General features: G+C 40.3%; 1 protein-coding gene across 1 annotated transcript; it reads right to left on the bottom strand.

Moving 5' to 3' along the window:
• Positions 1–1,874: 1,874 nt before the first annotated feature.
• Positions 1,875–25,875, bottom strand: abcg1 (ATP-binding cassette, sub-family G (WHITE), member 1). The gene is made up of 15 exons (XM_010898501.5): positions 25,474–25,875; positions 24,349–24,592; positions 13,479–13,596; positions 12,604–12,736; positions 12,326–12,376; positions 11,815–11,960; positions 8,913–9,036; positions 7,906–8,020; positions 7,517–7,659; positions 7,298–7,399; positions 6,524–6,692; positions 5,191–5,291; positions 4,285–4,443; positions 3,976–4,094; positions 1,875–3,819 (listed from the first exon to the last, which is right to left on the bottom strand). The coding sequence occupies exons 1-15, from the start codon at positions 25,534–25,536 to the stop codon at positions 3,591–3,593; spliced, it is 2,016 nt and encodes a 671-aa protein (XP_010896803.1). The 5' UTR covers positions 25,537–25,875; the 3' UTR covers positions 1,875–3,590.
• Positions 25,876–27,676: the final 1,801 nt, after the last annotated feature.

The raw sequence follows: 27,676 nt of genomic DNA, 5'->3' as shown, positions 1-27,676 counted from the left end.
ATACTTGGCTCTTTGGATTAATTTGCTATCTCCACTCTACCAAGTCAATAGGAAATGGTTACATCTGGTGTAGATTCACAAAACAAACACATTATTGCAGGCGGGCAGTTTGGGGTCCATGTTACGGGAAATCTGATTCATTTGGAAATGCTGTCATCTGGTGGTATGTTGTGGTAGATGCATGTTAGTCCTACACAAAACTACTGTACTTGATCATTGAATGTTGTGGAATCAATAATAGTCAGTAGGTTATAGTGTATATAGTCATAAAAAGGACTAATTCATAGGACTATTCAAAAATGACCCATTCCCTGCCTAAATATCTTACCTTATGTAGCCTATTGGTGTTTCTAGGCAGAATGTACTCAATCTGCAAGAGGTCATGTTGTACTTTACTTTTTAATTACAGCTTGTAGCCGAACCAAATAAAAAACAAGCCACCAAGTGTAGCATCCTGGTCTGTGTAACTTTTGATCATTTATTTTCCAAGTTTAAGTGGAGCAACTACCTGGATTGAAGCAAGAGTGTAAATCGTAGGCATGTTAATAAATCCTTTCATTGTTTCCAGCAGATGTACTCTTACAGGTCTGCATGGAACTGATTTCTTCATCCCACTACCTCACTATGCTCGGGATCTTCTCATACCTCACTTATCGCATCCATCGGCTTTGCAGCACATGGCTAACACAGCTCGACTACTTCCCTCGCCCCGCTGTGAGAGCCAGGAACACTGTACCCTGGGGAGCGGGCTCCTGGCATGCTCACTTATCAGTTCAGTAAAATGAATTCAACAGTGGGTGTGGGATCAGATGGTGTCATTTCCACTGGCTTAGAATCCCAAGAGCCTAATGTTGTCTCCGTACTAGATTTCTAGACTCAAGCAACATTTTAAAATTAAAAAAAAATGTCAATTAGTCTACTATGGACTAATTCACATCAAACCACTGGAGACAACTATGTCAGTAGGTTATTTAACAGTTGTCACTTTCACTCTGAGTGCCTATTCATTACCTCCCCTTCCCAATGTTGTGGTGTTCAATGATTATAGCCTTTGCACTGTCACAGCATCTACCGGTTAAACTGTGAGGGTCAAAGACAGGGACACGTGTTTACAGATGAATATTCAACTGGATCGTTCTACTTCTTATCACACAGCTCTGTCATGAATTAAGTCATCCTTGTCCAATGCACTTACAGATCAATCCTCTGGCAAGAGCCCTAATTAGGTTGCCGGCCATTGACCTGACACAAGGAGTCACTAGAGCATTACAACATATAGCAAGACAATACTTGTATCCATAGTCCCGGGTATTTTTAACGTCATCGTTCAACTGAAGTGCTCCACTTTGATAAAATAGAGATGATTATTGATGTGACTCAAATCTAGAACTGAAAAAGAAAGTTACTAATAAAGTGTAAGCGCAATCGATCAATGACAGTTCAATAACTAGTAAATCAATGTCAGACGTTTTAATGTGCAGCAAGACATACATTCATGCATGTAGATTGTGTGTTCTAACCATAATTATGTCCAGCTGAATGTCTGTAGGTCAGGGTTCAGGGCAATGAAATTGAATTGAAATTTCAACTAAATAATAATTAAGCAAGAGCATCTGTGACTTAATAACTTTGCAATTATTTGAAAACTAAGATGTTTTTTTTTTTGTTTTTTTATTTGCTTGACAAATAATCCATAACTTTGAGCAAGCTCAGATGAAACTGAAATTGCAATTTACACAGAAATATTTATTTTCAATGGGAAAAGAACAGCTGGCTCTGGTTTACTTATCATCCTCTCCATACTTTAACCCTAACCCATAACCAGAAGACAGATGATGAGAATATATGTGACAAGTAGGTACTCAAAAGCAAAGTAAAACAGTCTCATGTTTAATAAAAAAAATATATACACAATAATTATTACAGCCATATAAGTAAACCACAGGATAAATGGAGCTGATTAATTACTTTCAAGCAGTCCTGCTGTCATTATGCAATTTGTACATCCATTTTTATGCTTAATTCATATCTTAAAGGCATAGTTCACCTATATAGCACATTGGATTTAAGCCATGAATAGTCAGAAGTCAGCATTTGGAGACCGATACCGGATAAACAAAACCAAAGCATGGATTGGGGTCTTGTCCATACATAGATTACTGGGTAAAAAAACCAATGTGTACTTTTTGCAATTTGGGTGAACTATCCCTTTAATGCATTCACACTGCTTTATATTCCAATACACTTGAGGTTTACATACTGTAATGTGGGCAGTGTGTAACATGGCATGCTCCTCCCGCTTTGGCTAACAAATAAAAACCTGCGTATGGACAAGCTCCCAGGAGGTCACGTCATAGCTTATAGAAAGCTGGCAGTATTATATCCCTTTGGTATGGTTGACAGAATATACAAACCCAAGCTCAGAATGTCATATGTTTGTTGTAATGATTTGACCGTGTGACAGAGGGTTAACCAGTGTAAGCCATGTCTCAATTCTAGGTATTTCTCAATATTTCTCAATTCCTTTTACATGACTGAATGTGACTAATATATAAAACTGCATTATATTTTCCATTAAAACCACATAGTTTTGCTTGATGCCTCAGACTTGAGATACTTAAATACTAAGCCTGCTACGGCCACATCAGAGGTAATATGCCCCGTTTTCCTGGAACTATCCAAGCCCTGTAATCCCAAGCACAGGCCCCTGATCCGGGATGCTTCATTTTTCTCAAAAACCCATATGCATACACGTATCAGTAGTGGGACAGTGCTGATTCATTTGATTCTTCAAGCACAGAAGATTTTCCTCGCCCATGCCACGACCGTGCTTGGTTTGATGAATTTGTTGGTTACAACACAGAAGATTTCATGGCCTTGCCGAAAGACCGGCTGGCTTGTAAAGTGAATCAATTCTTTCTGGAAACCCCTCCCAGAGTAAGCAATGCCAGTCTCAAATATGATTAACTATATCCCAGTACTGTAAAGTCTGTCATATGATTAAAATATGCGATTTATTTGATATAACATAGCAACAAGCTATACTGTAGATCTCCTTTTGTTTAAAGATGATCCTGGATTAGCTATGTTTGATCTGGCAGTTCTATATAATATACACTCACTGGAGACCAGCTCCTGTTTAAGTGTGACTTTTCCTTTGTCCTTCTAGTAAGCTATTCCACCAGTTTGAATACTACAGACTAGTCAAGAGACTATCAACACCAAACTCTTGCATGTACTGCAATACTGCACAAGGCAATTACATCTACATTCTTGCTTCTTGCCTTCAACAACCCAATAGACTTGGGTTTTTAAACTAGAAAGTTTCTGTAATCTTGGAATCTGCAATGGTCTGAGACACTGAACCCTGCTTTGCCATCTTTGTGTAGGCACAGTAGATGCATACAGCATGCACACCTTCACACAACTGGCATGTGTATTCAGTACCTTCCCCGGACGGTCTGTTTTACATGGCGTGGTTCAGGGCAACTGTCCAGAGGAGAAACGGGGTGTCTCAAGAAGCTGCATCCCAGCTTGAAGGAGCCTTTCCTGGGATCTGGGCCTTCTTCATCCTACCCCCTCTCCCCAGCCTACCTTTCTGCACTGATCTTGTAGCGCAGCACAAAGTACGCAAGGATTCGAAAGGTCACAAAGAAGACGCCAAGCACAATGAAGTCAAGGTACAGTTTAGCGTCTTCCACGTCTAGCTCTTTCAAGATGGCCACAGATTTCTGGAAGTGGCATGTTTCATCCTTGTCACAGTGGAGGTCCTCCCGGTCCAGCCCGTAGATGGAGAGGATAACACCTTCAAAGCCATACCTACAAAATGAAAGGAAACGGCTTAATAGCGCTGCTAATGATCATGAACATTACTGTTCAAATGTCGAATACATGGTTTTATCTCAGTAAAATGGACATTGTCTGAAAATAATCTGTCAATCTGTTGGTTTATACCATAGGGCTTAATGCACTTACCTGACATATGAGATGTACGACATCCACTGAAGATACCATGGAATTGTGTCAAAACTGACGAAGAAGCCAGAGAAAAGCAGAACAGGGATGGCCGTCACCGGACCGACGAATGTAGCAACCTGGGACAAGGACCAAGCACCAGCGTCAGAGACTGGATTTGACTCACTGAGACAACGGAAGCTACTGGGGTCAATGGGGTTTGCTTAGGACACAATGTAAATGGTCACCGCCGCCGTTAATACGTACATCGCAAAGGTGACAAGCACAGCAGTGACAGTCTGTCAGTTGTCAGGTGGGTGAGGACCGTACCTGTAGTGAGGTGGAGGCGGCTCCTATTAGCAGTCCTAGAGACTGGGCCACGAGAGAGGTGAGGACTCCCAGCGCAAGGAACAGGATGAAACGTACGGCGTCAGGTGGCTGGGATGTCATCCAGTAGACGATGCTGCAGTAGACAACTGGAAACACTATCTGAGAAGCAAGAATAGAATAATCCCTGACTGTGCATTTGTGGATGTAGTGATTCCTCTGTCAGGAAACGTTCACCTTCAATACACACACCGCAGCTGCACGCGTTGTTGCTTGTACAATTAGCAATGCTGTTGCTTGTACAATTAGCAATGCGCTAGGATGTTGGAAAAACAGTGACAGGGCAGTGACCCAAAATGCAGTTTTGGGGGGTTAATTAAATGCCTTGGTGAAGAGCACAGCAGGAGGGAAGATGCTGTTGGTTTTCAAGGAATGAGTGCACCACATATTCCTCAAACTGAACAGTTCCTAAGTGGAAAACATATGGACCACAATTGACATATAATCAAATTATTACTGTTTGTGCTCTGAAATAATCATATTGAATTAGTGAAAAGAGCCACAGCAGTGAAACACAATAAATGAGAACACGTAGTAAACCTTTTTGTCTCTTATTTCAGAACACAGGGGTATGTCTGTTGGAGTGTAAAGCCCCCGTTATATAATGTCATTGTGGGATTTGTCAAAAAAATCTGACAGAATGGCTTTTTGATCCCTACGCTAAAGCCCCTTTGATCTCCTGTAACAGTTTTATTTTATTACCATACCTCTGCTCTTCTCAGTGAATGATAGAATCATTATGTTTGAAATCATATATGTTTTATATTTCAATTTGCAGATTTAAAAGGACAGCACACACTACTATAAATAACCCTAACTCTCCAGAGTTTTATTGGGCATTTTAACTACCTGGAAGGGGAGGTCCGCCATGGTCTTGGCCAGATAGTAAGCCTTCAGACTGTACCAGTAGTTCAAGTGCTCCCTTAGGAACACTCCCATCTCCAAGGGGACTGCATTAGATCGAAAACAGTCATTTCATTTAGGTAAACAGAAATAAGGTAAAGCTCAACACGGTCAAAATCTAACATACTGTATGCAGTGGCTTATAACTAGGGATGCACCGATACCACTTTTTTTCAGACCGAGTACAAGTAGGAGTACTTATATTTGGGTACTTGTCGATACCGAGTACTCAAAGATGCACTAGTTAGGATTTCTTTCAGTAAAAAAAACTAAGTTTAGTCCCCTATAAACATGGTGTGGTTCTCTACGTTAACTTACTTTAAGCTCTAACCATTTCTCAGTGTGCTCCACCTTATAATATTATTTACCTTATACAATGTATTAATTAAATAGTAATTTATATTTTATCCGAAATAGTTTTTTCTTACAATATATAAACAATTAACACAAACCATCGCAGAATTTTATTTTGAGGGCAAAATACCAAAACCGATGGTCTTATTGCGCTGCCGCATTAATAGAGTGCCTGCATGACGCTAATCCATTGTAGCTATCGAGTTGTGCCAGTTAGCTTCTTCCCTTTGGTTGTCGCTCAGACAATGGCTACCTTTATATCAATGTGACAGCCACTTACTGACCGTTCAACGCAAACGTGTGCATGCACAGACACAGCCAGTACATTTTCTGAACTCACAAGCTAGTTTGATACTCTGAACGTGCAGGACTGGACGTCGTTGCTCTGCTCTGGAGCTCGTGCGATACTAAACTGCGCGATTCATTGAATCTTTTCATACTCTGCTCTTTCATTTATTTCTGACCGTGGGCTGTCCCTGGACATTTTATTTCGCTTCTCCAGTGTTGGAGTTTGCTGTTGTTGTGGTTCTGCACGGCTAGCGTTAGCATACTCCTAGAACTCTGCGCTGTGTTGTGTCCACCGATATTTTATCAAATTCCTTGTGTTACATTAGTGTTTTTATTTTGCTACTGGACAATTTAGGGGAGCAGGACTTGTACTTTACTTGTGTAATTGCTGACATCTCCGTCTTCCCGCTGTACCAAGTTCTATATTCTATGTTGATGCCAGAGGCAACCATCGAGTTTCACTTAATGTTTCCATGGCGGTGTATCGGTTCATGGTATAGGCATATTTCTGTGAGTGCGAGTACAAGTATATGAGCCCAGTATCGGCCTGATACCCTGTATCGGTATCGGTGCATCCCTATTTATAGAGTTCGTTCGTCATACATCAAATTGTGAAATAACAGCTGAGAATACTCACAGGTTAGCACAGTGGGCATGAGAGCAGCAAACATCAGGAACAACATAGAAAAGAAGAGGAAGCCAGAGTTGCTGAGGACTTTCTTGGCGTCGTTGCCGATGCCCAGGTAGAGCAGGCCAATCAGAATCCCAATGCCGATATGAGAGGTGATTCTTAAATGAGTCAACACCTGCAGAACCAGCGCAGGAAGGGCAGAGGAGGATAAACACATCAGAACAATTTGTTTTGTATATTTGCTTTGTCTGTCTATTTGTTTCTTTTTCGTGTTGACAACCGCAGACCAGGTGTAACCATGCAAGCCCAGGACCTCCACATAAAGCTTTTCCACTGTCATCGTCTCATGTTCCCGTATGATAATGCACTACCCCATGTCAAAATGATCTGGAAGTGCAAATGTCCCACTACTTCCATGGCCTGCATACTCCCCAGGAAAAAGCATGTCGTCTATTGAGCATGTTGGGATGCTCTGAATCAAAGGTATTTTTGACTAACAGAAGCATATATGAATTGGGACAAATAAAATGTATGTCAATGGACTGATTTCCTTTCAAGAACTGTAACTCAGTAAAACCTTTGAAATTGTTGCATGTTGCATTTATTTAAGGGTAGGGTTTTTTTGTTCATGTCATGCTCCTGTTATCTTTTGAATCTTATTGAAGTGTTGGGGATTGACACCATCCTGTCTGATAATCAACATCGATTATCAGAATTCAGAGACTGGAAGCTGCTGCAGTACCCAAACAAAACCAGTAGATGGCAGACAGTCTGTCTTACCGTATCTCTAAGGATGCTTTGAAACGTCCTTTTGAACAAGATGCAGAATTGAGTGAGACAACTGGCCGAAAAACTGTGGCAGCCCTCACCAGAGGAGGAGTCCTTAGAAGACAGAGATAAACAAACTAAATTTACTACCCATGTAAAGGACTCTTAAACTTAACTTGAAACAATTGGAATCCAGTGAGAGTTGTATTAATGCACAAATCTCCCTTTTACCTCGTCTGAAGATTTGTGCCACAGGAAGGGGTTAAGTGGTCCATCCAAGTCTGTCTTGTAGTCCTTCTCACATTTCCTCTCCTCCACTGCCTTCACAAGAAGAGCTGTCTGATCTCCGTACTCTCCAGATGCCACCTCCATCACTGGGATCAAAGAGAGAATGGAGAAACCCAGGTGAGTACAACATAGGAAACCATTTAGAAAATGATCATCTGCTTCTGTTTAACTAACAGTGTTTAGAACTCCTTACATAATCTGGAAAATGATTCCTGAACAAGATGGGGTGTATATCAATTCCAGAATATACTGATATGTGCATCTACACAAGTTCATTAAAACAGATGACAACACACGACTTGTTCTTCATTGAACTGGTGAAGTTTTCTCACCAAAGTCGGCAGGATTGTGGTACGTTGGGCAGTTGAGGCCCAGCTCTCTGAGGTAAGGGACCAGGTTAGGCACTTCACCTCTGTAGATACACTGGCCCTGACTAAGGACATACAGCTGGGGAGGACACAGACAGACGCATCGCAATCAGTACGCAGTTCACTGGCCAAGCTTGTGGCCTTTCAAAGTAACTCACAGTTAAGACCTGACTGCAGTGCACGACAGACACAAAGCAACTCTTGTTGTAATTCAGCGCTATGCTCCAATCAAAAGGACTAAAATAATGTTTTTGTTAAGTCACCCTTTGTCAGGGGTTTGCAATGAGTTCTTTGAGGGCGCATGGTGTCCTAGGTGTAAATTGGTCCACTGCTTGAGAGAGGTTGAAAAGGAGAAGTGCTTCGGCCCTCCAAGACAGCTGGATCTGCCTACTCCCGCACTGTTGGTTAAATCAGAACTAAAGTCTTGTGTCACTGATCGAGTACATTTTTTTGTGGATGTTAAGGGAAGAGATAGAATAAGTATCGGCTCCGGTAACAAAGACCACTCCACTCTCTTCGCAAGTTTCGGGCAAGTCTAAGCCCAAAATATCCCTTTCCCCTTTCCAATTTGGAATACGCTAAAATCAACAAAATCGGGATTTGTTCAAATCAGTAGAACTAACGCTGCTAGTCTCATCCTGTTGTATTATGACAGCTCTATGATGTAATTTCTGTTTACAGAATCCTTTCCACCCATAGATAAACACACACCGTTTCTGACATTGTTAAACAAGTAGATAAGCGTGTGTTTTATTGGTACCATTCACATTAATTGCACCACATAGCTGGGTAGTTCCATCTGTGAGTCTGTATTGTCAGTGATTCTTTAACACTGTAGATTCCCATGCAGTAGATTCTAAAAAGAATCCCAGGGCTGCTTGTGTTTTGACGACAGCTCCGCCGGGGTTTCAAAGACAACTCTCGGCAGATCTGGGACTCAGGTCTAGCAGCAGGCCAGGTGGGTGACTGACCTTGTTGAAGAGCTCAAAGAGTTTGGCGCTGGGCTGGTGGATGGTACAGATGACAGTGCGTCCCCCCTGGGCCAGAGCCTTCAGCAGAGACACCACCTGGAAGCACGAGGAACTGTCCAGGCCACTGCAAAACAGGGTTTAGGGGACAGAGTTTGTTTGTAGGGCACAATGACAAAGCAAGGAATGTAGCGACTTCTGCACAGCTAAAGTGACAGCTGACCGCGATCACATGACTTGTCCTCCTTTCAAACACCGTTGGGCACAAAGCAACAAAGACTAGTTGGTGTCATTACAAACCAGTGTTTTGTGCCCCTTAAGTGACAAGACCACTTCAGAATGTTTATGGCTGCCAAAACGTGTTAACTAAACCACACCACGTTTTATTTACGGTACATTATTCATATGTGTAGATGGCACGGCTCATTAGGAAAAGAGAACCTTGTCTCAGACTCCCTGATAAAAACACATTAAATAAGAAAAACACTGTCAGTTTGACATTTAAAGTTACCTCATCAAAAACAAAATAATTTTCATTATATTATCAACAACAACAAATGTACTGTACTGTCAGTTAATTTCCGCCCTCCTTCTGTCATAGTGCCAAGAGACAAGTTAGTGTGAGCTTCAAGCAGTAGGCTAATCCCTGCAGATGGGGCACATCTAAACCCAAGGGAAACCAACGGCTGCATGTTGATTGCCGTATTAAATCCTTAGGGACTGCTGATGAGATGTAGTCTTTCCTAATCAGAATCCAAATGGGAGGAAGGAGAATATCACATTGTTCCAACAGACACAGAGATACAGTGGATATAAAAAGTCTACACACCCATGTGAAAATGCCAGGTTTTTGTGAAGAATGAGACAAGAATGAGACAAAGATAAATCATGTCAGAACTTTTCCCACTTTTAATGTGACCTATAATGTGAACAATTCCATTGAAAAACAAACTGAAAAACAAACTGAAATTTAAACCTTAATAACCAGATTGCATAAGTGTGCACACCCTCTTATAACTGGGGATGTGGCTGTGTTCAGAATTAACCAATCACATTCAAACTCATGTTAAATAGAAGTCATTACACACCTGCCATCATTTAAAGTGACTCTGATTAATCACAAATAAAGTTCAGCTGTTCTAGTAGGATTTTCCTGACATTTTCTTAGTTGCATCTCAGAGCAAAATCCATGGTCCGCAGAGAGCTTCCAAAGCATCAGAGGAATCTCACTGTTGAAAGATATCAGTCAGGAGAAGGGTACAAAATAATTTCCAAAGCATTAGATATACCATGGAACACAGTGAAGACAGTCGTCATCAAGTGGAGAAAATATGGCACAAAAGAGACATTACCAAGAACTGGACGTCCCTCCAAAATTGATGAAAAGATGAGAAGAAAACCTGTCATGGAGGCTTCCAAGAGGCCTACAGCAACATTAAAGGAACTGCAGGAATGTCTGGCAAGTACTGGCTGTGTGCTACATGTGACAACAATCTCCTGTATTCTTCATATGAATGGGCTATGGGGTAGGGTGGCAAGACGGAAGCCTTATCTTACAAATAAAAACATCCAAACCCGGCTGAAGTTTGCAAAAACAAACATCAAGTCCCCCAAATGCACATGGGAAAATCTGTTATGGTCTGATGAAACCAAGGTTGAACTTTTTGGCCTTAATTCCAAAAGGTATGTTTGGTGCAAAAACAACACTGCACATCACCCAAAGAACACCATATCCACAGTGAAGCATGGTGGTGGCAGCATCATGCTTTGGGGCTGTTTTTCTTCAGCTGGAACCCGGGGCCTTAGTCAGGGTGGAGGGAATTATGAACCATTTCCAAATATCAGGCAATTTTGGCACAAAACCTTCAGGTGTCCGTTAGAAAGCTGAAAATGAAGAGGAAGTTCACCTTTCAACACGACAACAACCCAAAGCACACATCCAAATCCACAAAAGCATGGCTTCACCAGAAGAAGATTAACGTTTTGGAATGGCCCAGCCAGAGCTTTGGATCATGAGCAGTTCCAAGCCTTCTCAATACTTTTTTCTTCCCATTATTCTGGTACAGGTTGATCTTAGATTCATCTGTCCAAAGAATGCTGTTCCAGAACTGGGCTGGCTTTTTAAGATGTTTTTTTTGGTTAAGACTAATCTGGCCTTTCTATTCTTGAGGCTTATGAATGGTTTGCACCTTGTGGTGAACCTTCTGTATTCGCTCTCTTGAAGTCTTCTCTTCGTGGTATCCTTGGATAATGATAGGCCTACCTCCTGGAGAGTGTTCTTCACCTGGCTGGATGTTGTGAAGGGATTTTTCTTTATGAAATCTTTTTGAAACGTGTTGGTGGCATTACATTCAAAATGAATAAAATTTCTCAGTTTCAACATTTGATATGTTTTCTTTGTACTATTTTCTATTAAATATAAGGGTAAATTACTTGCACATCTTTGCATTCTGTATATATTAGCATTTTACACAGCGTCCCAACTTTTTTTGAAAACTGAGTTGTAAATAAATGCTACAATGTATATATTCAAAACATAATTTATAAAGGGTTTAACCATGTTCTGTGGATATTTAAAGAAAAATAACTCCCAGAAACTGAATGTAGGTATAAAAAAAAATATATATATTTCCATACAAAACAAAGTTCTATTTTGGGTTAAGGCATTTTAAAAAGCCTCATGATGCATTTATAAATGAAATTCCTAATTCTTAATGTATGGATAATTACATGAATAAATTGGAAGTCTAAAAAGACAAATTGCCCCCTTTAACCAAGATTCTAAACATGGAGAGTACAGTAGGCTTAGACCGTGGCACATCATAATCCTTTGTCACGTAAGGATTTGACCTGCCACTGACACACTGGCATGTGTTCTGTGGTATGTGCAAAAGGAGCTCCTGACCTGGTTGGCTCATCGAAGAACATCACCGGAGGGTTGTTGACAAGCTCCAGGGCAATGGCAAGCCTTTTCCTCTGCCCCCCTGAAAGACGTGACGTCTGGGTTTTTGCACACTCAAGTAGTCCAAGGGCCATCAGGATCTCCCTAACCTAAGAACAACATTGGACAGTTTACACCAGTAATCCCTCCACTCCCTCTCAATCCCTTGACACACCGTGTGTCTAATTAATCAGAGATCTAGGGTAACCCTTAGTGCAAACCATCTGTGTATGAGGGACCAAATAATACGTGACCATTTATCATTTATTATTTCATTTCATTTAGCAAAGGCTTCTCTACAGAGACCACAAACTGTACAAACTCCCTACCAGCCTTTCATTATTGCAATGAATCACTCCATAACACTCCAGTGCCGAACTGGTAACTGGTCCTAGTTTCCAGTTCAGGGGTCGTGGAACACAAAGGAAATTAAGCTGAGGAGGATTCTGAAGCAGTACCGATGAAACTCTCTTACCATCTCTCTCTTGCCTTCATCCTTTTCCTGTAGTTTCAGATTTGCAGACACCTAGGAAACATCCAGAAGTATTTCGGTCATACCACAAAAGTGTCCCAGAGTGTCTACCCTAAGCAGGTCTGTAGTTTTAATGGTTTAGTTTTATTTGCTGAAATCTTGCAAATAAAGACATGGGGATTAGAAGATGCTATCTGATATTTTGGTTAACACAGACATATTCATATAAAGTAGCTCTTCAGATGGTGCTTCTCATGTTAGATGTCGGTTTAAAAAACTACCATCATGGCCTCCTGAACTGTGAAGTGGGGCAGGAGCATGTCGTCCTGCATGATGTAGCACGACACCTTCCTGAAGGACCGCAGGTCACGAGGTTGGCCGTTGATTAGGATCTTCCCCTTCATTCCCGTCTCCCTGCAGATACAGGGCAGAAATACTAACGTGCTTTCAACCTTGAGACGTTTGTCCAAAGCCAATCACAGTCACGCATGCACACACATATATCTGGGTGGGTGCAGCCGAAACTGAGACCACGAGTAAGTGTCATCACAACCCACACAGTCCAGATTAGGATTATTTTGGGTGAAGAAAAGAGAAAATAATTGATTTAAATATTGGGTAATTTTTTTATTTTAATCATCGGAATACAATAGACGAGCCTAAATGATAAGAAATGGCTGTAAAAAACATCAACAAAACATACACTATTGTTCAAAAGTTTGGGGTCACTTAGAAATGTCCTTGTTTTTGAAAGAAAAGCTAATTTTTTGCCCATTGAAATAACATCAAATTGATTAGAAATACAGTGTAGACACTGTTAATGTTGCAAATGACTATTGTGGTTGGAGCCGTCTGATTTTCAATGGAATATCTACATAGGCGTAAAGAGGCCCATTGTATCTCCGATGTAGAAATTGACTGAAAAAGGTCTTACAAACATATACTACATTAATGAACCTGCATTTCTTGACGAGGGCTAATGTTAGATGATAGCAAATGAAGTTGTCGCTTGGTGTTGTCCTGTGCTAATAGCAGGCAGCAGCAAGGCATTTTGTAATGGCAACCTTTAAATATCCAGAACTGTAAATGTGGCCTGTTTCTTTATGTACAGTAAATTGTCTATCAGTGAGTGTTAGATGTCAACACTGTGGGTCACCTGTAGCCAGCCAGAATATTCATCAGCGTAGACTTCCCAGCTCCTGAGGGACCCATGATAGCCACCAAGCCCCCGCTGGTGAAGTTCCCAGAGATTCCTTTCAGAAGGGTCTTGTAACCTGAGAGCCATGCACAAAAGAAAGCAGAACCATTTAAAACCCTCTATCAACCTTACAATGGCACTTCAGGCTTTCAGCTTCACACAGTACCTGTCTCCAACCACAACATTCCCTTCGTCATGGATAAAACATTCTTTGTGTTTTTGAAAAAAGGGGTTATATGAATTTGGTTTTGTTTTCCAAGTGAATGAGCCCACCTGGTTGGGTGCCTATTACATTGCAATCTCCTCATCCTCCACTGGATCTGAAGCAAAAATAATAAATAAGGTATCCTTATTTTACCAGGTTTATTGACTGAGTTTTATTTTTCAGCAACAAACCAGTTAGGGTTTACTGCCTTGCTCAGGGACAGGAATGACAATCATTTCACCTTGCCGGCTTGGGGATTTGATCTAGCAGCCTGCCGGTTATTGACCAGATGCTCTAACCGCTAGGGTACCTGCTGCCCCAAAAGCTGTGCTAAAATGAAAAATGTCAACCTTGGCTAGAGCCTCAGTAGGCCGACTGGAGTTCAGAAACACAGTCTCAAATCGTATCTGATAACACACTGAATTCGTGTTAATTAAATCATCACCCAGCTGTAAGCATAAGGGAGCAGAATGGCCTGTAGTAACCTGCTGTTTATATAATGGCTGTAGCTAGCAGAATGCTAATCCAGTTGATTGCAGTAGCTGCCAGTTTAATTGGATTGTCTGTTATAATCCGTCAGAGCGAAACACAAATACCTCCGACCTTTCTTGTCCCCTTTTATTAATGGAGAACCCAAACGGAAGAACTTGGTGCTACACTACAAGGAGGAGAGGATGCACTTTACTAGCCCCTCTCCTGTAAGGACAGTGTGTGTAGGCCATGCATTGGTAAATGACTGGTTCAGGAGGTCAGTTCATCATACCATGTTTAGTTAATACTTAACACCCATGTGCATACAGCTCGGTTTGCTTTGTTACCTGAAACATTTAGTATGATGTAAAAACTAATAAAATACCAAACCCAGGTGTTGAGCTCCAGTTTGTGTTTTAGACCACCAGTCTATGTTTCAGCCCACTATACACCCTCTAATATTATTTCATATGAAACTGAAGGCCTTTTCTGAACTCTTGTGGATTTTACTGGCAAAAATATATATAACCAAATCTTTTAACAAAAATAACTACTGAGAAATGTTTTGTTATTTAACAAACTCGGAGGCCAAGAACAATTATATGTGGCTCTCAGATGCCACAGAACAACAAACCCTATCAAATATATTTTCCAAATGGTTCTTCAAAAAGTGATTGAAGGAAACATTTAGTGTGTTTTTTGGGTTCCCCACAATTAAAATTTTAACAAAAGCTAAAAGATCAGTCAGGAACGTTTTCTTTTTATAGTGTCTGGTAAAGACAAGACATGCTACCAACTCTGAATAGATTTGTATTACACCCTATGAGCACATAATAGGATGTATTACAGTTCATTGGACCGAGCGTACATAATGTTTAAATCACACACTGCATTACATCTGAGCTTTGTAATTGGATAACTAGTATTTATTAACCGAACAATTTGGGTTCAAAGTTATAGAGTGGGAATTGGTTGGCAGCTGTAGAAGTGAGTTGGATTTACTTTAGAGTTATTTTTCCATCGTGCAATAATGCTGTCCAGGTGTGTGTACTTGGAATTGGATTGTGAAAATATACAGTACTGTGGAGCCATAGGCCAAAGGCCATTTATTTGGGTAGTAAGTGTTCTTATTACTATATATATTAATATAAATATGTACTTTTTCTTTTTTACAAATAAACACTATCAAAAGAAATTACTTTAGTTCGACTTTCAGGTGCATAAGACTTAAATCAGCAGTGCTAAAATCTTTCCATAAGAGGTCCGAAGCCTGCTGGTTTTCTGTTCAACCTCTTTATCAATGATACTCCCCTGGTGTGCCAGATCGAAAGTCTCTGACATGAGGGTTGAACTGGGTTTGAGGCCCCTAATTGAGTATGAGGGATACAGATAAATAACCCTGAGACAAATTCTGCACACAGTCTCAATAAAAAAAAAAAGTCATCAGGAGTTGTAGTCAATTTGCTGTGTATAAAGAACTTTGGTGAAATTTACAATAAAATGAGAGTAATTTCTCATAACTAAAGTCAAAACCAATATGATTTAATGACTGCGAAGAAAACGTATTTAACAACTTTGGATTTTGTCAACCTGGCCTCATGAAAAAGGTGTGCAACATATCAAATGTTGAAACGGAGAAATTGTATGTTTTTTGGAAAAATACATGCCCATTTTAATTTGATGCCTGCAACTGTTTAAGTTAAATCAGTTAAATCGTTTATATTCAATTCATGTTGATCTGCAATTAGCATGCAACTGCTAGAGAACAAAAGGGATAGACATGGAAGAACAGAGATGAGAGGAGAGGGAGACAGACATGGAAGAACAGAGATGAGAGGAGAGGGAGACAGACATGGAAGAATAGAGATGAGAGGAGAGGGAGACAGACATGGAAGAACAGAGATGAGAGGAGAGAGACAGACATGGAAGAACAGATATGAAAGGAGAGAGACAGACATGGAAGAATAGAGATGAGAGGAGAGGGAGACAGACATGGAAGAATAGAGATGAGAGGAGAGGGAGACAGACATGGAAGAATAGAGATGAGAGACAGAGAGACAGACATGGAAGAATAGAGATGAAAAACAGAGAGACAGACATGGAAGAATAGAGATGAGAGGAGAGGGAGACAGACATGGAAGACTAGAGATGAGAGACAGAGAGACAGACATGGAAGAATAGAGATGAGAGGAGAGGGAGACAGACATGGAAGAACAGAGGTGAGCGGGTACAAGAGGGAAGATGGAGAGAACAGTACCAGGCATTAAAAGGGGAAGCTTGTGGCATGCATTTGGACAGCTGCTGTGTTGGACTTCATGTTTTTCTGTTTGTGTAAGAGATGCAGGGTATGGATATGAGAGACAGGCTTCCCCTCCCCTTCTCCTGAGACACACTAATACAGGGGCAGACAGAGCTGGCAAGGAGGATGAGCGCTGGGGGTCTCCCTCAGCTTATGATGCACGAACACCCAGCATTTACTCTGCGCTCCCTGAGGCTTAATTAGCCCAAGAAGAGGACCAGTCCAAGCAGTCCTTCCATAAACCGTGTGCAATAAAGCCATGACATTTGAATTGATGTCACATCAATGCCGACTCATAACATACCATCCACAGTTCATTTCTAGTCCACATTTAATGCACTGTAGGATATACAGCAGAAGCAGGTCACAGTGGATTCCAAAACAACATGGCCCATGAGCTCAGTCCTTGCTTTGCATGGGTGTCCCTAAATAGATTACATGTTGATGCTGAGCAGGGGTATGGCAGGCAATGGGGGGGGCAAGAGTCAATCTAACGTAATGATTATATCTCTCTAATCAGCGTTTGACAAGATAGAAATTCAAAATGGACCGTCATCACTGAAAAAGTTGTTTTCACGTTTGAACACGGAAACTGCATTGATATTGTAGGCTTGGTTTTGGCAAAATACTGATTAAGCATTAGGCCCAAGTGATTATTATGAAAGACAAATTCACCGTTGATCAAACTTTAAGCTACTAAACCATCACATTTGTGTGACGTGACAATCTTCACACAAACAGAACAGAACTCTCACTTTCATTTTGTGGGTGTGGCAGGGTGTGGCTTGAAGCAATGAGTGACACGTTCAAAGGGAAGTGGACACCTTGCCAGTGTTCCTCACCCACAAACTCCTCGTTTTTCAACCAGCCATGCAGCACAGCGCCATTTTTAGAACATAAAAACACCCCCCGCTTTGTGAGATGCCCAAACCAAAAATATTTACCAGTGAGACGTCTTGCTCCACTGGCCCTACCCAGATAAAGAAAACGGAGTAAGAGCACTGATCTAGGATTACTTGTCCCATGCAAATTTTAAACCCTGATGTCCCCCGACTCCGAGTGGCTTTGAGAATATGGCCAATTAAGTCATAGGACATCATATTCAAAGTGATGTGTCTTTTGGGTCTTTCATCTGAAGTGACCAGCTCAGCCCACCAACCAAATCCCTCCCAGGGGCCACAGCAGAAGAAGGCTACTCATGATTGGACAAACTGAGATGCGCATAGTTACATTGATGCTGACATCCCTTTGTGACACCCTGTTCAAATTCTAAGAATGCATGAGGAGAGTTAAAACCAGGCACAAAGCATGTTCTACTATCTATGGTTAAAACTGCCATACCAGAATCCTATGCCAAAGATGAAATAAAATGAGGCTGTGTGTTTTTCAGTTGTGTGATTTCCATTATAAAACAGAAAACAGACCCCTTACTTACATACTTCTGGGAAAAAAAAGCCGTGGCAATGATTATAAGCTTACGGTGGCCTAAGTCCTTGAATATTAATCCTCTGATGTGCTTAAAAAAATGGGGAAGCAAAACCTATAGGCATCCTCACTCAGGAGCTCACTTACACACACACACCACCACCACCTGCTGAACACACACATTTACATCACGAATACTGTTACTGTAAACAACAGAACAACATGTCTGCTTATCTGGTGGGTTCAATCTAGGTGAAATGAAATCGATCAACCACCACAAGCAAGGATTCTATTAGAAAGAATGTACTTGTTTACAGAGAGTATGTATTTTGATGAACGGTATCGTAAAGTGACCTTTTTCCAAAATAAAGGCATGTACTGTAAATTGTATGATAGTAACTGAGTTAGGTAAAAAACTTTTTAGAGTGAAAGCCCATGAAGAGTAATTATCAGATGAATGACCCATTGCACATATAAATCTAGAAACCAGGGTTCAAACCTTCCCACCTTCCCTTCTCCTCTCCTGACTGTTTAAAAGCAAAATATTACAAATATTATAAAAACGATCACAACAAATCTTGTTTTTCACACATAGCCAGATGTTTTAGACTTAGATATAGTAAAACATACACTCTGGTCTTCATTTTGACAGTTTGAAAAAAATATACAGTATAGCTTATTTTTACAGCTAATGCCTGTGAATTTTTGAGACTGTATAGGAATCAAGATAACCATCTCAGAGACCTGCCCCCATAATTTTTCAATCCAGACAGGGCCACTCCAGTCAGCTCATTGCCCGCGTCCCACAGAGGGGCTACCCAAAAACGAAACTCTCACTAGCCCATTTGTAATGCTATTATTCACGCATATTTATATGCTAAAATATTTTGGGAGGCACCTTGCAAAGGTGTTTAGGCGACCACTAGACTGGGGTGCTGCTGCCCCCCACTCCTGGAACAAATTAACGTGGATCCAAGTTGCATAATGACATCTGTTATTCCAAAAGAAAAAAACAAAACATCTACATATGAATACAGTTTAAATAAAATAAAAAACATATAATCCCTAGGCCTAATTTAATCTAATGGGTTTCCAGAGAAACAGCCACGCTTGTCATCTTCTCAGTCAGACAGATGGCTAGTCAGCAAGGACACAGTGAGGTCACAGCCAGTCTGTATGTCTGATTGGTTAAGCCATCTAGTTAAAAATTCACAGACTGCCATGTCACTAAATGCACGTTGTACTCTGAATAAAGTGTCACGGTTAATTGAAATGTGTTTGAGGACGACGTCATGTCAAAAATGAATGTTATCAGTGTATTATAAGTGATATGATGAGGACAGACACCAGGGGCACTGAAGAAGAGATGGCATGGTACTGTGTAAAAGCTACTAGCTATGTATTGGGCCAGTGAAGAAGAGATGGCATGGTACTGTGTAAAAGCCACTAGCTATGTATTGGGCCAGTGAAGAAGAGATGGCATGGTACTGTGTAAAAGCCACTAGCTATGTATTGGGCCAGTGAAGAAGAGATGGCATGGTACTGTGTAAAAGCCACTAGCTATGTATTGGGCCAGTGAAGAAGAGATGGCATGGTACTTTGTAAAAGCCACTAGCTATGTATTGCTCAAGAGAGATGAAAAACAGCTCACCCTGCATCCTTTTCATTTTGATCTTCACAAGTACAAATCACCATGACATTTCCCTGCATTATCAGCCCCACCCTCTTGAGGTTACTGTAGTTTGTTGACCAACAGTAACAGGCTGAGATCCGCTCAGGCTCTCTTAGCTGCGGCTGCAGTCAACTTGGTCCAGAGAGTTCTCAGTTTCCTTTTCGTGTGGATTACAAAGATTTGCTGGACAGCTTGACGGCCCAGTTTCCATTTCAGTCAAACAGGAACAACACAGGCTGTCTGACTGCCCAGGCCTAAAGCATGCAGGGATAACTAAGCCTGCTTCAGTCCATGAGGTCAGGCAACATAATCATCAAGTCAAACATCCATTCAGTTAAGAGTTACTACATTTCCTTCAAGCTCGTTGATTTGACAGTTATGTGTCAACATGTGCCCCTGTCATGTTTTGTACATTATTTCTGATGCACTTAGGGAAAAATATTAGCTAATTTCAATCACTGCATGTTACTGTTGGTAATGAATTTGACATTATGCATTATCTGCACTATAACATGATAAGGATGTCTGAAGCTTGCATGCCATACGTGGCTAATCAAATGTTGAACTATTCAGTTATCTAACGCCGAACTATCAATTAATGGTCGAGGGAGTGACACGTCTCTTTTGTTTTTTAAATCATTGTGAGATAATTCTGCAGATTCATCTGACTATGGTGTGAAACAGGCAAAAGTTGTCTAACCTATCGCTGATGCCATCTTTGACGTGGTTGACTGCCTACAGTATCAATGCACAATAACGTTTTTACACATTAATAAAATAACGAAATGAAGTATGACTAGCGTATGACTAGCGTATGACTAGCGTATGACTAGCGTATGACTAGCGTATGACTAGCGTATGACTAGCGTATGACTAGCGTATGACTAGCGTATGACTAGCGTATGACTAGCGTATGACTAGCGTATGACTAGCGTATGACTAGCGTATGACTAGCGTATGACTAGCGTATGACTAGCGTATGACTAGCGTATGACTAGCGTATGAACGTAGTCCTAGTCTGGTTCAGTACTTGCAGCAGTCCAGCAAACAGCTTTGCTTACCCTAAGGGTGTCTTCATTCTGCCAAACAAAACGTTTTAGTCACGTTGTGACAATGTTTTATCCCAGAGAACAAAACAGGGAGGGACATAATTGAATTTATCCACTCAATTTGGTGGATTAATTAATGCTTGACTTGCACAAAACTTGTAAGACAGAAAAATTACAAAATATCAGAGAAATTGTCTCTTACTAGTTGTTCTGATTTGGCCAGTGTACACTTTAGTTGTTTTAGGTTTTTTTGAATATACCCATCTGCATCTCAAAATTTGAATACTGCGGAAAAGTTTTTTTTTTATCTCGTAATACAAACAAAAAAGTGACACTTTCATATATTCTAGATTAATTGCACATAAAGTGAAACATTTCAAGCCTTTTTTTGTTTAATTTCATGGAAATCAAATGTATTATACATAAATGTCGACCTGAGAAGAGCTCTATTCAGCTAATTAACTCCCTGAGCTTTCAGTATACACACCCACAATCATGGGGAAGACTGCTGACATGACAGTTGTCCATAAGACATTCATTGACACATTCATAAGCAGGTCATTGCTGAAAGGGCTGGCTGTTCGCAGTGCTGTATCAAAGCATATTGGAATTGGAATGGAAAGTTGACTGGAAGGGATAAGTGTGGTAGGAAAAGGTGCACAAGCAACAGGGATGACCGCATCCTTGAGAGGATTGTCAAGCAAAGCCGATTCAAGAACTTGGGGGAGCTTCACAAAGAGTGGACTGAGGCTGGAGTCAGTGCATCAAGAGCCACCATGCACAGACGTGTCCAGGAAATGGGCTACAAGTATCACATACCTAGTGTCAAGCCACTCCTGAACCAGAGATCACGTCAGAAGCGTCTTACCTGGACAAAGGAGAAAAATAACTGGACCATTGTCCTCTCTTCAGATGAAAGTACATTTTGCATTTAATTTCTAAATTTAAGGAGTGGAGGGGCACAAAATCCAAGTTGCTTGAAGTCCAGTATGACGTTTCCACAGTCAGTGATAAATGGGGTGCCATGTCATCTGCTGGTGTTGGTCCACTGTGTTTTATCAAGTCCAGAGTCAATGCAGCCATCTACCAGGGTTTTTTTTTATAGCAATTCATGCATCCATCTGCTGACAAGCTTTATGGAGATGCTGATTTCCTTTTCCAGCAGGTCTTGGCACCTGCCCACAGTGCCAAAACAACTGGTAACTGGGTTGCTGCCCATGGTATTACTGTGCTTAATTGGCCAGCCAACTCGCCTGTTCTGAACCCCAAAGAGAATTTATGGGCTATTGTCAAAGAGGAAAATGAGATACACCAGACCCAACAACACAGACGAGCTAAAGGCTGCTATCAAAGCAACCTGGGCTTCCATAACACCTCAGCAGTGCCACAGGCTGATTGCCTCCATGCCACGCCGCATTGTTGCAGTAATCTGTGCAAACGGAGCCCCGACCAAGTATTGAGTGCATAAATTAACATACTTAGGAAACCTTGGCAGGTGTTTTGAGTTAATTAGCTGATTAGAGCTCTTCTCAGGTCGATATTTCTGTATTATAATTGTATTCTAATATTTTGAGATACTGGATTTTTGATTTCCAAGAGCTGTAAGCCGTAATCATCGAGATTGAAACAATTTTTTAAATATTTACTAAAATAAATTGCCAGAAAGCTTAACCACCCAGTCAGTCAGATACAATATAGGCTGTAAGGTTGCCAAGCTCTACAGCTAGGGAAAAACATCCAGTCAAGTCCATGAGGTTAAACATTTAAGACAAATGTCACATTAGAATTCACAATAGATTGACATTAAATTCACATTAGAAACAACATGAGTCACTACATCACTTAATTTCACTGAAGGCTGAACTGTTGTGTGTTACTGTAGGCTGACTGACCAAGCATAGTCTGATGGACAGAAAGACAGACAGGAGGGAAGGAGTTGCAGGACTGACTGCGAGTGAACATCCAGAAGGCGAGGACTAATGAAGAACACAGTGCTTTGCTGTGATGGTAGGAATGCCCTTTTAGTAAAGACATAACGGAGTAACTAACCAGCTAAGCAGTTACGCCAACATAGATTCAGAGAAAGACTACCACAAGAACCCAATGAAAGGCATGAAGCAAACTCACGAACAACCCTGCCTCTGGAATCATGTGTAGGTGCAATCACCCAGGAGAGTAGAGACATGTCTATTCAAAAGGCTAACACATAATAGCTTACTTTCTTTTCAGAGCTTTGATTGATAACAGGTTCTTGACACAAAAGCCTTCCTTTTCACCATGAAATCAGATTTCAATAAACGTTCAAAACTACTAGAGCAAGGTTGAGTACCTAGCCTCCTAAGAACAAGGTCTAACTTGCTGGCATTTGGTCCACATTTAGTATGTGGATGATGGTCACGCTTAGAACATTTTACTATGAAAGGAGTTTTATAATCTTGGTTAACCTAAAATAAAATATTACATAAGTGGTCAGATGCTTGATTAAATTCTGGTTCCATGTATTAAAAGATGACATTGGAACTGGAGCTAAGAGTTAAAACCATATATTTCAAAATCACTATGGGCCAAATATGCCATTTCTTCCCAAATGCAAAATATCCTCTACAAGGACAGCGACAATGACCAACAAGAAACACGAGGGCAGGAGAAACATAAATAGGGACATAAAGAGGGGGCAAACAAGACACAGGTGAAAACAATACTAAAGAGGCCAATCTATGTTCGAAATCAAAGGACAAAAACCAAACAGAACAGGCTACAGTATGCTCAAAAGGTAAGGCAAACTCAAACAGAACAAAAACAGAACCTAACAAGTCTGACTTAATGACTAAAATGATCCTTTTTACATTTTGCAGTAAATTGTGACACTATTTGAATATTTGATTGTAGAAGATTCTGAATATTAGACTGTAATATGATATGATAATGAATTACTCTTTCAGGTGGGACTGTTAGTATGGAAATATAACAATGCATAGAAATAGGTGATTTTCCACGCAGAACACCTGAGCGTCCTAAAACAATATACATCATTTACAAATGAAAACGTCTTCCATATTATCCTTATAATCTATATTTTCCAGTGCTGACCTTTGAAAGCGCATACATGTATGCCACTGAGTCGACCTAAATAGCCACATCTACCATAAACTATTTCAGTCAGTTATGTTTCAATAGTTCAACAGTTTCACAGCCTCCTGTAACTTTATAACAACATACAGTAGTTCATTGTTCTGTATTCTTTGTAACTAATACTGGCATACAGCTGTGAGAACTAAGAACTACGTTCTTAAATTATCTGGTCTTTTTTGGTCACCAGCTGTAAGGTCTGGCGTCATCCGTGGCTCGGTCAAACACCTGCTTAGTAAATGCCCATGTTTATGATCGACTCAGGGCCACAGGGCTCGAGGAGGACTGGGAGATAGGGAGGTTACTATAGGCTAACCAGAGTAGAGCAGATCGTTCTGACTTGCTGCTTTTGTCACCTGTCATATCAGTCTCCTGTATGCGTTCTGTATGAATCTGTTGTTGTTAAACCCTATTGATATTGATAGTTGTCCTCCGGTCCTTTGCACCCAGTATTTATCAGTTTTATGTCATCGTTATATTTTCTGATAGTCTGTAGATAGCCTGTGAAACATCTGTAAGTCCATAACGCTGGAACAAGGCTAGTGACGTTTCTTCTGAAATTCCTATAAAGCACTCACCTTTCTTTCTCCACCATGGTCCCTCTGGAACTGAATAGCAGACATCTTTGAATTCAATGTTAACTGCTGGTCGACGTGGCAGGTAGGAAAAGCGCTGAGCTTCAGTGAGACTGTTCTCCACTTTCTTGAGATGCCCATGTAACAAAGGAGTCTGTTGACTGCTTACATTACTGGATCCCACCTCATTGATAGATACACACACTACCCTGGGGTCCAGCATCAGATCAGGAGGACCATTGGTGTTCTGGTGAGGATGGAGATAAAGTTGAAACAAACAGGTGGTTTGGGTATGAAGTGACTGACTTACATTTTCATTACAGCAGCACACAGTGAGCCCTAGAATAGTGTATTTTAGGAGTGTGTGTGTGGGGGGGGGGGGGGGGGGGGGTAAAAGGCTGATAAATGTTACTAGAGAAATGAAACCTCTCACGTTTCCAAAAGCTGGTGTAAAACAAGAAACATTTTCTTTTTTGATGTGGAACAGTTACACTAGAAGAAGTCATATTGTTCCATAATTAAATATAATGAGGATGCCTTTTCACAATTAATTGAAATGAAGCACTTTTGAAAATAACATTTCTGAACAGTTCAATACGATTAAGGCAACGGGCAAATTGGAAATAGGCTACTGTTGGAGTCGCTTAATCTGTTTCTATCTATACGCGGAGTGCAGGGGTTACTATCGGACAAAGCTTAGTTTACTCTGAGCATAAAGAATAACAATATACATGCAGTAATTATGTGGATATCCTACCAATGAACAATGGTATTTGTTAATTAAATATGAAACTTGAGTAATCCAATATCGATTACTATAAATAAGGGCAGTCAATGAATTGTGTATCTCATGAGCTTTAGGTTACACAAAACAGCCTGAAAAAAACCAAATTATAAGCGGATGGTTATAACGTTATTGTAAATAATATGAATTTGCCGCCAATTCCGAAATTAACAATTTAGAAAGATGATGATCAGGCAGGCTTAGTTATATACATACATTGAAGAAGATGTGTATCTAACAGAATTGGTTGAATAAAGGTTAAATTAATGTATAAAAAGTCGTGGAAAATACCATCTATATAGGCTAATGTCAAATTCACATTTTGAATAAATGTAAGAGCTTACCATTATGATGGAGTTGGTGACAATTGCGTTATTAACAGAAAATGCTGCCATAAGACATGCCATTCCCTTTCCAAAAAATGTTTTAAAAAAATCAAAAATGTCCAATCTAACAACCTTCACACATCTGCTCCGCTCAGCTTTCTGTGCGCGCTTGCTAGGAAATGTGTTTACTCTTCCTAGGTCTGTCCTCTCCCGCGTGTCGTACCTGCCCCGCACCCAGGTCAAAATTGTATTATTTTTTAAAAGACCACAACTGGCAATGATGTTTAGAACGTGACATTCCTGCCAGAACACACCGCGTCTGAAGTAGCCTAATGATCGGGTCGTTCGCGAATGACCGGCTCTTTTCGGTCAACGTTGGGAACCGAGTGAAATGAGTCGTTCATTAGGCTCCTTAATTTGAAATTTTTTTGAAGTCAACGATTTGTCCCAGGTTAGGCAAAAACGTATTCTATAATTGTTAACGTATTCACTGGATTGTATAGGCCTACCCACAATGAAGAATGTATAAATATTCGGGAGAAAACGTATTTGGGTTCCACGTGTATTTATCCAGTAACTTTAACATATAATTCTAGTTTTTTTTGGAGTTTTGAACTTATCTTTATTGTTTTGGCATTAATTTATGCATTTTAAACGAGCATCCGTTCGAGAGATTAATTAGACGAATAGATCAATTAAAGGGGGACGGACACAGAAGAGCCGGCTCACCAAAAAGACTCGGAATGTCCATCATTACTTAAGGTTTATGCTGGTGGAACATAGAGCTGGTTAGAGGACCCGGTGAACACGTGCGCTTGTTTCAGTCCTGAATGCTGATTGGCTGATCAAGCCTTGGTATATGAGATCATATACTATGGGTATAACATCACATCACACTTAGGGCTATAATTGTGCTGGTAACCTGCATCTTGTGAATTTGTAATATATTGCCAATATACCACAGCTAAGCACCGTGTCCAGGAACTTATCGATGGGTTGTGTCAAAGAACTGCTCTTAGCCATGTTGTATAGGCCATATACCACATCCCATCTTACATTATTACTTACAAATATCATGGCTATCAACCAGTCAGTGTTCAATATTAAAATCATCCTGTTTATAAGAGACCATATATCACAGGTATTACATCACACCACTTTTTACTGCTCTAATTGTGTTGTTAACAAGTTTATGCAATAGGGCATCTCTGGGTTTTTGGTATATTGCCAACAGTGTTGGGGAACGTTAATTTTACAAGTAATTCATTATAATAAGTAGTTAGAGTTCCCATAAAGTAACTGATTACATTACTTAGTTACTTGCTGTAACTTTAAGCAAGCAAGTTTATTTATATAGCACAATTCATACATCGAAGCAATTCAATGTGCTTTACCAAGAAAAATGTAAAATATAAAAATACAATAACATAAAAACAAAAACTCTAATGAAAACATCGAAACAACATCATGATAATGAAAAATAGAATAAGAAAATATAAAAACATTAAAAACGGGATAAAAACATAGGAAGCTATAAGGCTAAAAGGTGTGGTTAAGTGCTCCGTCATAGGCACGTGAAAAGAGAAGTGTTTTTAACCTGGATTTAAAAATGTATACATTTGGGGCACATCTAAGATCTTCTGGTAGTTTATTCCAGTTGTGTATTCCAGTTGTGTATCCAGTGAATGTATTCAGGGCCTAAACCATTCAGTGATCTATAAACTAAAAGCACCACTTCAAAATCTATTCTGTAACTGACTGGAAGCCAGTGCAAAGATTTAAGAATCGGAGGGATGTGCTCTGTTCTCTTGGTCCTGGTTAACATTTTAGCAGCAGCCTTCTGAATGAGCTGCAGCTGTTTTACAGTCTTTTGGGGGAGCCCAGTTAAAAGGCCATTACAGTAGTCAACCCTACTAGAGATAAAAGCATGGATGAGCTTCTCTTCGTCTTTTTGGGACATCAAGCTCTTGTTTCTGAGTGTAGTTTTAAGATGATAAAATGCTCTTTTGGTGACTGCTTTGATATGACTGTTAAATGTGAGGTCTGAGATTACGCACTTGGTCCCTGGTTTTTAAGGCAAGATAATCCAGCTCTTTACTAATACTAGTTCTTTTATTTTTGTTGCTAAACACAATAATCTCTGTTTTATCTTGGTTTAATTGTATACAATTTTGGTTCTTCCATGTATTTATGTGCTATATACAGTGACACAGTGAGTCTA

This window comes from Esox lucius, chromosome 1 (genome assembly GCF_011004845.1).
Source record: "Esox lucius isolate fEsoLuc1 chromosome 1, fEsoLuc1.pri, whole genome shotgun sequence".
NCBI classification, from domain to species: domain Eukaryota; kingdom Metazoa; phylum Chordata; class Actinopteri; order Esociformes; family Esocidae; genus Esox; species Esox lucius.
This window is presented reverse-complemented; position numbering and strand designations above follow the sequence as displayed.

Coding starts and splice junctions, on each gene's coding strand:
- abcg1 (XM_010898501.5), bottom strand. CDS start 25,536: ATGGCATGTCTTATGGCAGCATTTTCTGTTAATAACGCAATTGTCACC. Junction 24,593..25,473: donor TCACCAACTCCATCATAATG/GTAAGCTCTTAC, acceptor CATCCTCACCAG/AACACCAATGGTCCTCCTGA. Junction 6,693..7,297: donor AAAGCATCCTTAGAGATACG/GTAAGACAGACT, acceptor CTGGTTCTGCAG/GTGTTGACTCATTTAAGAAT.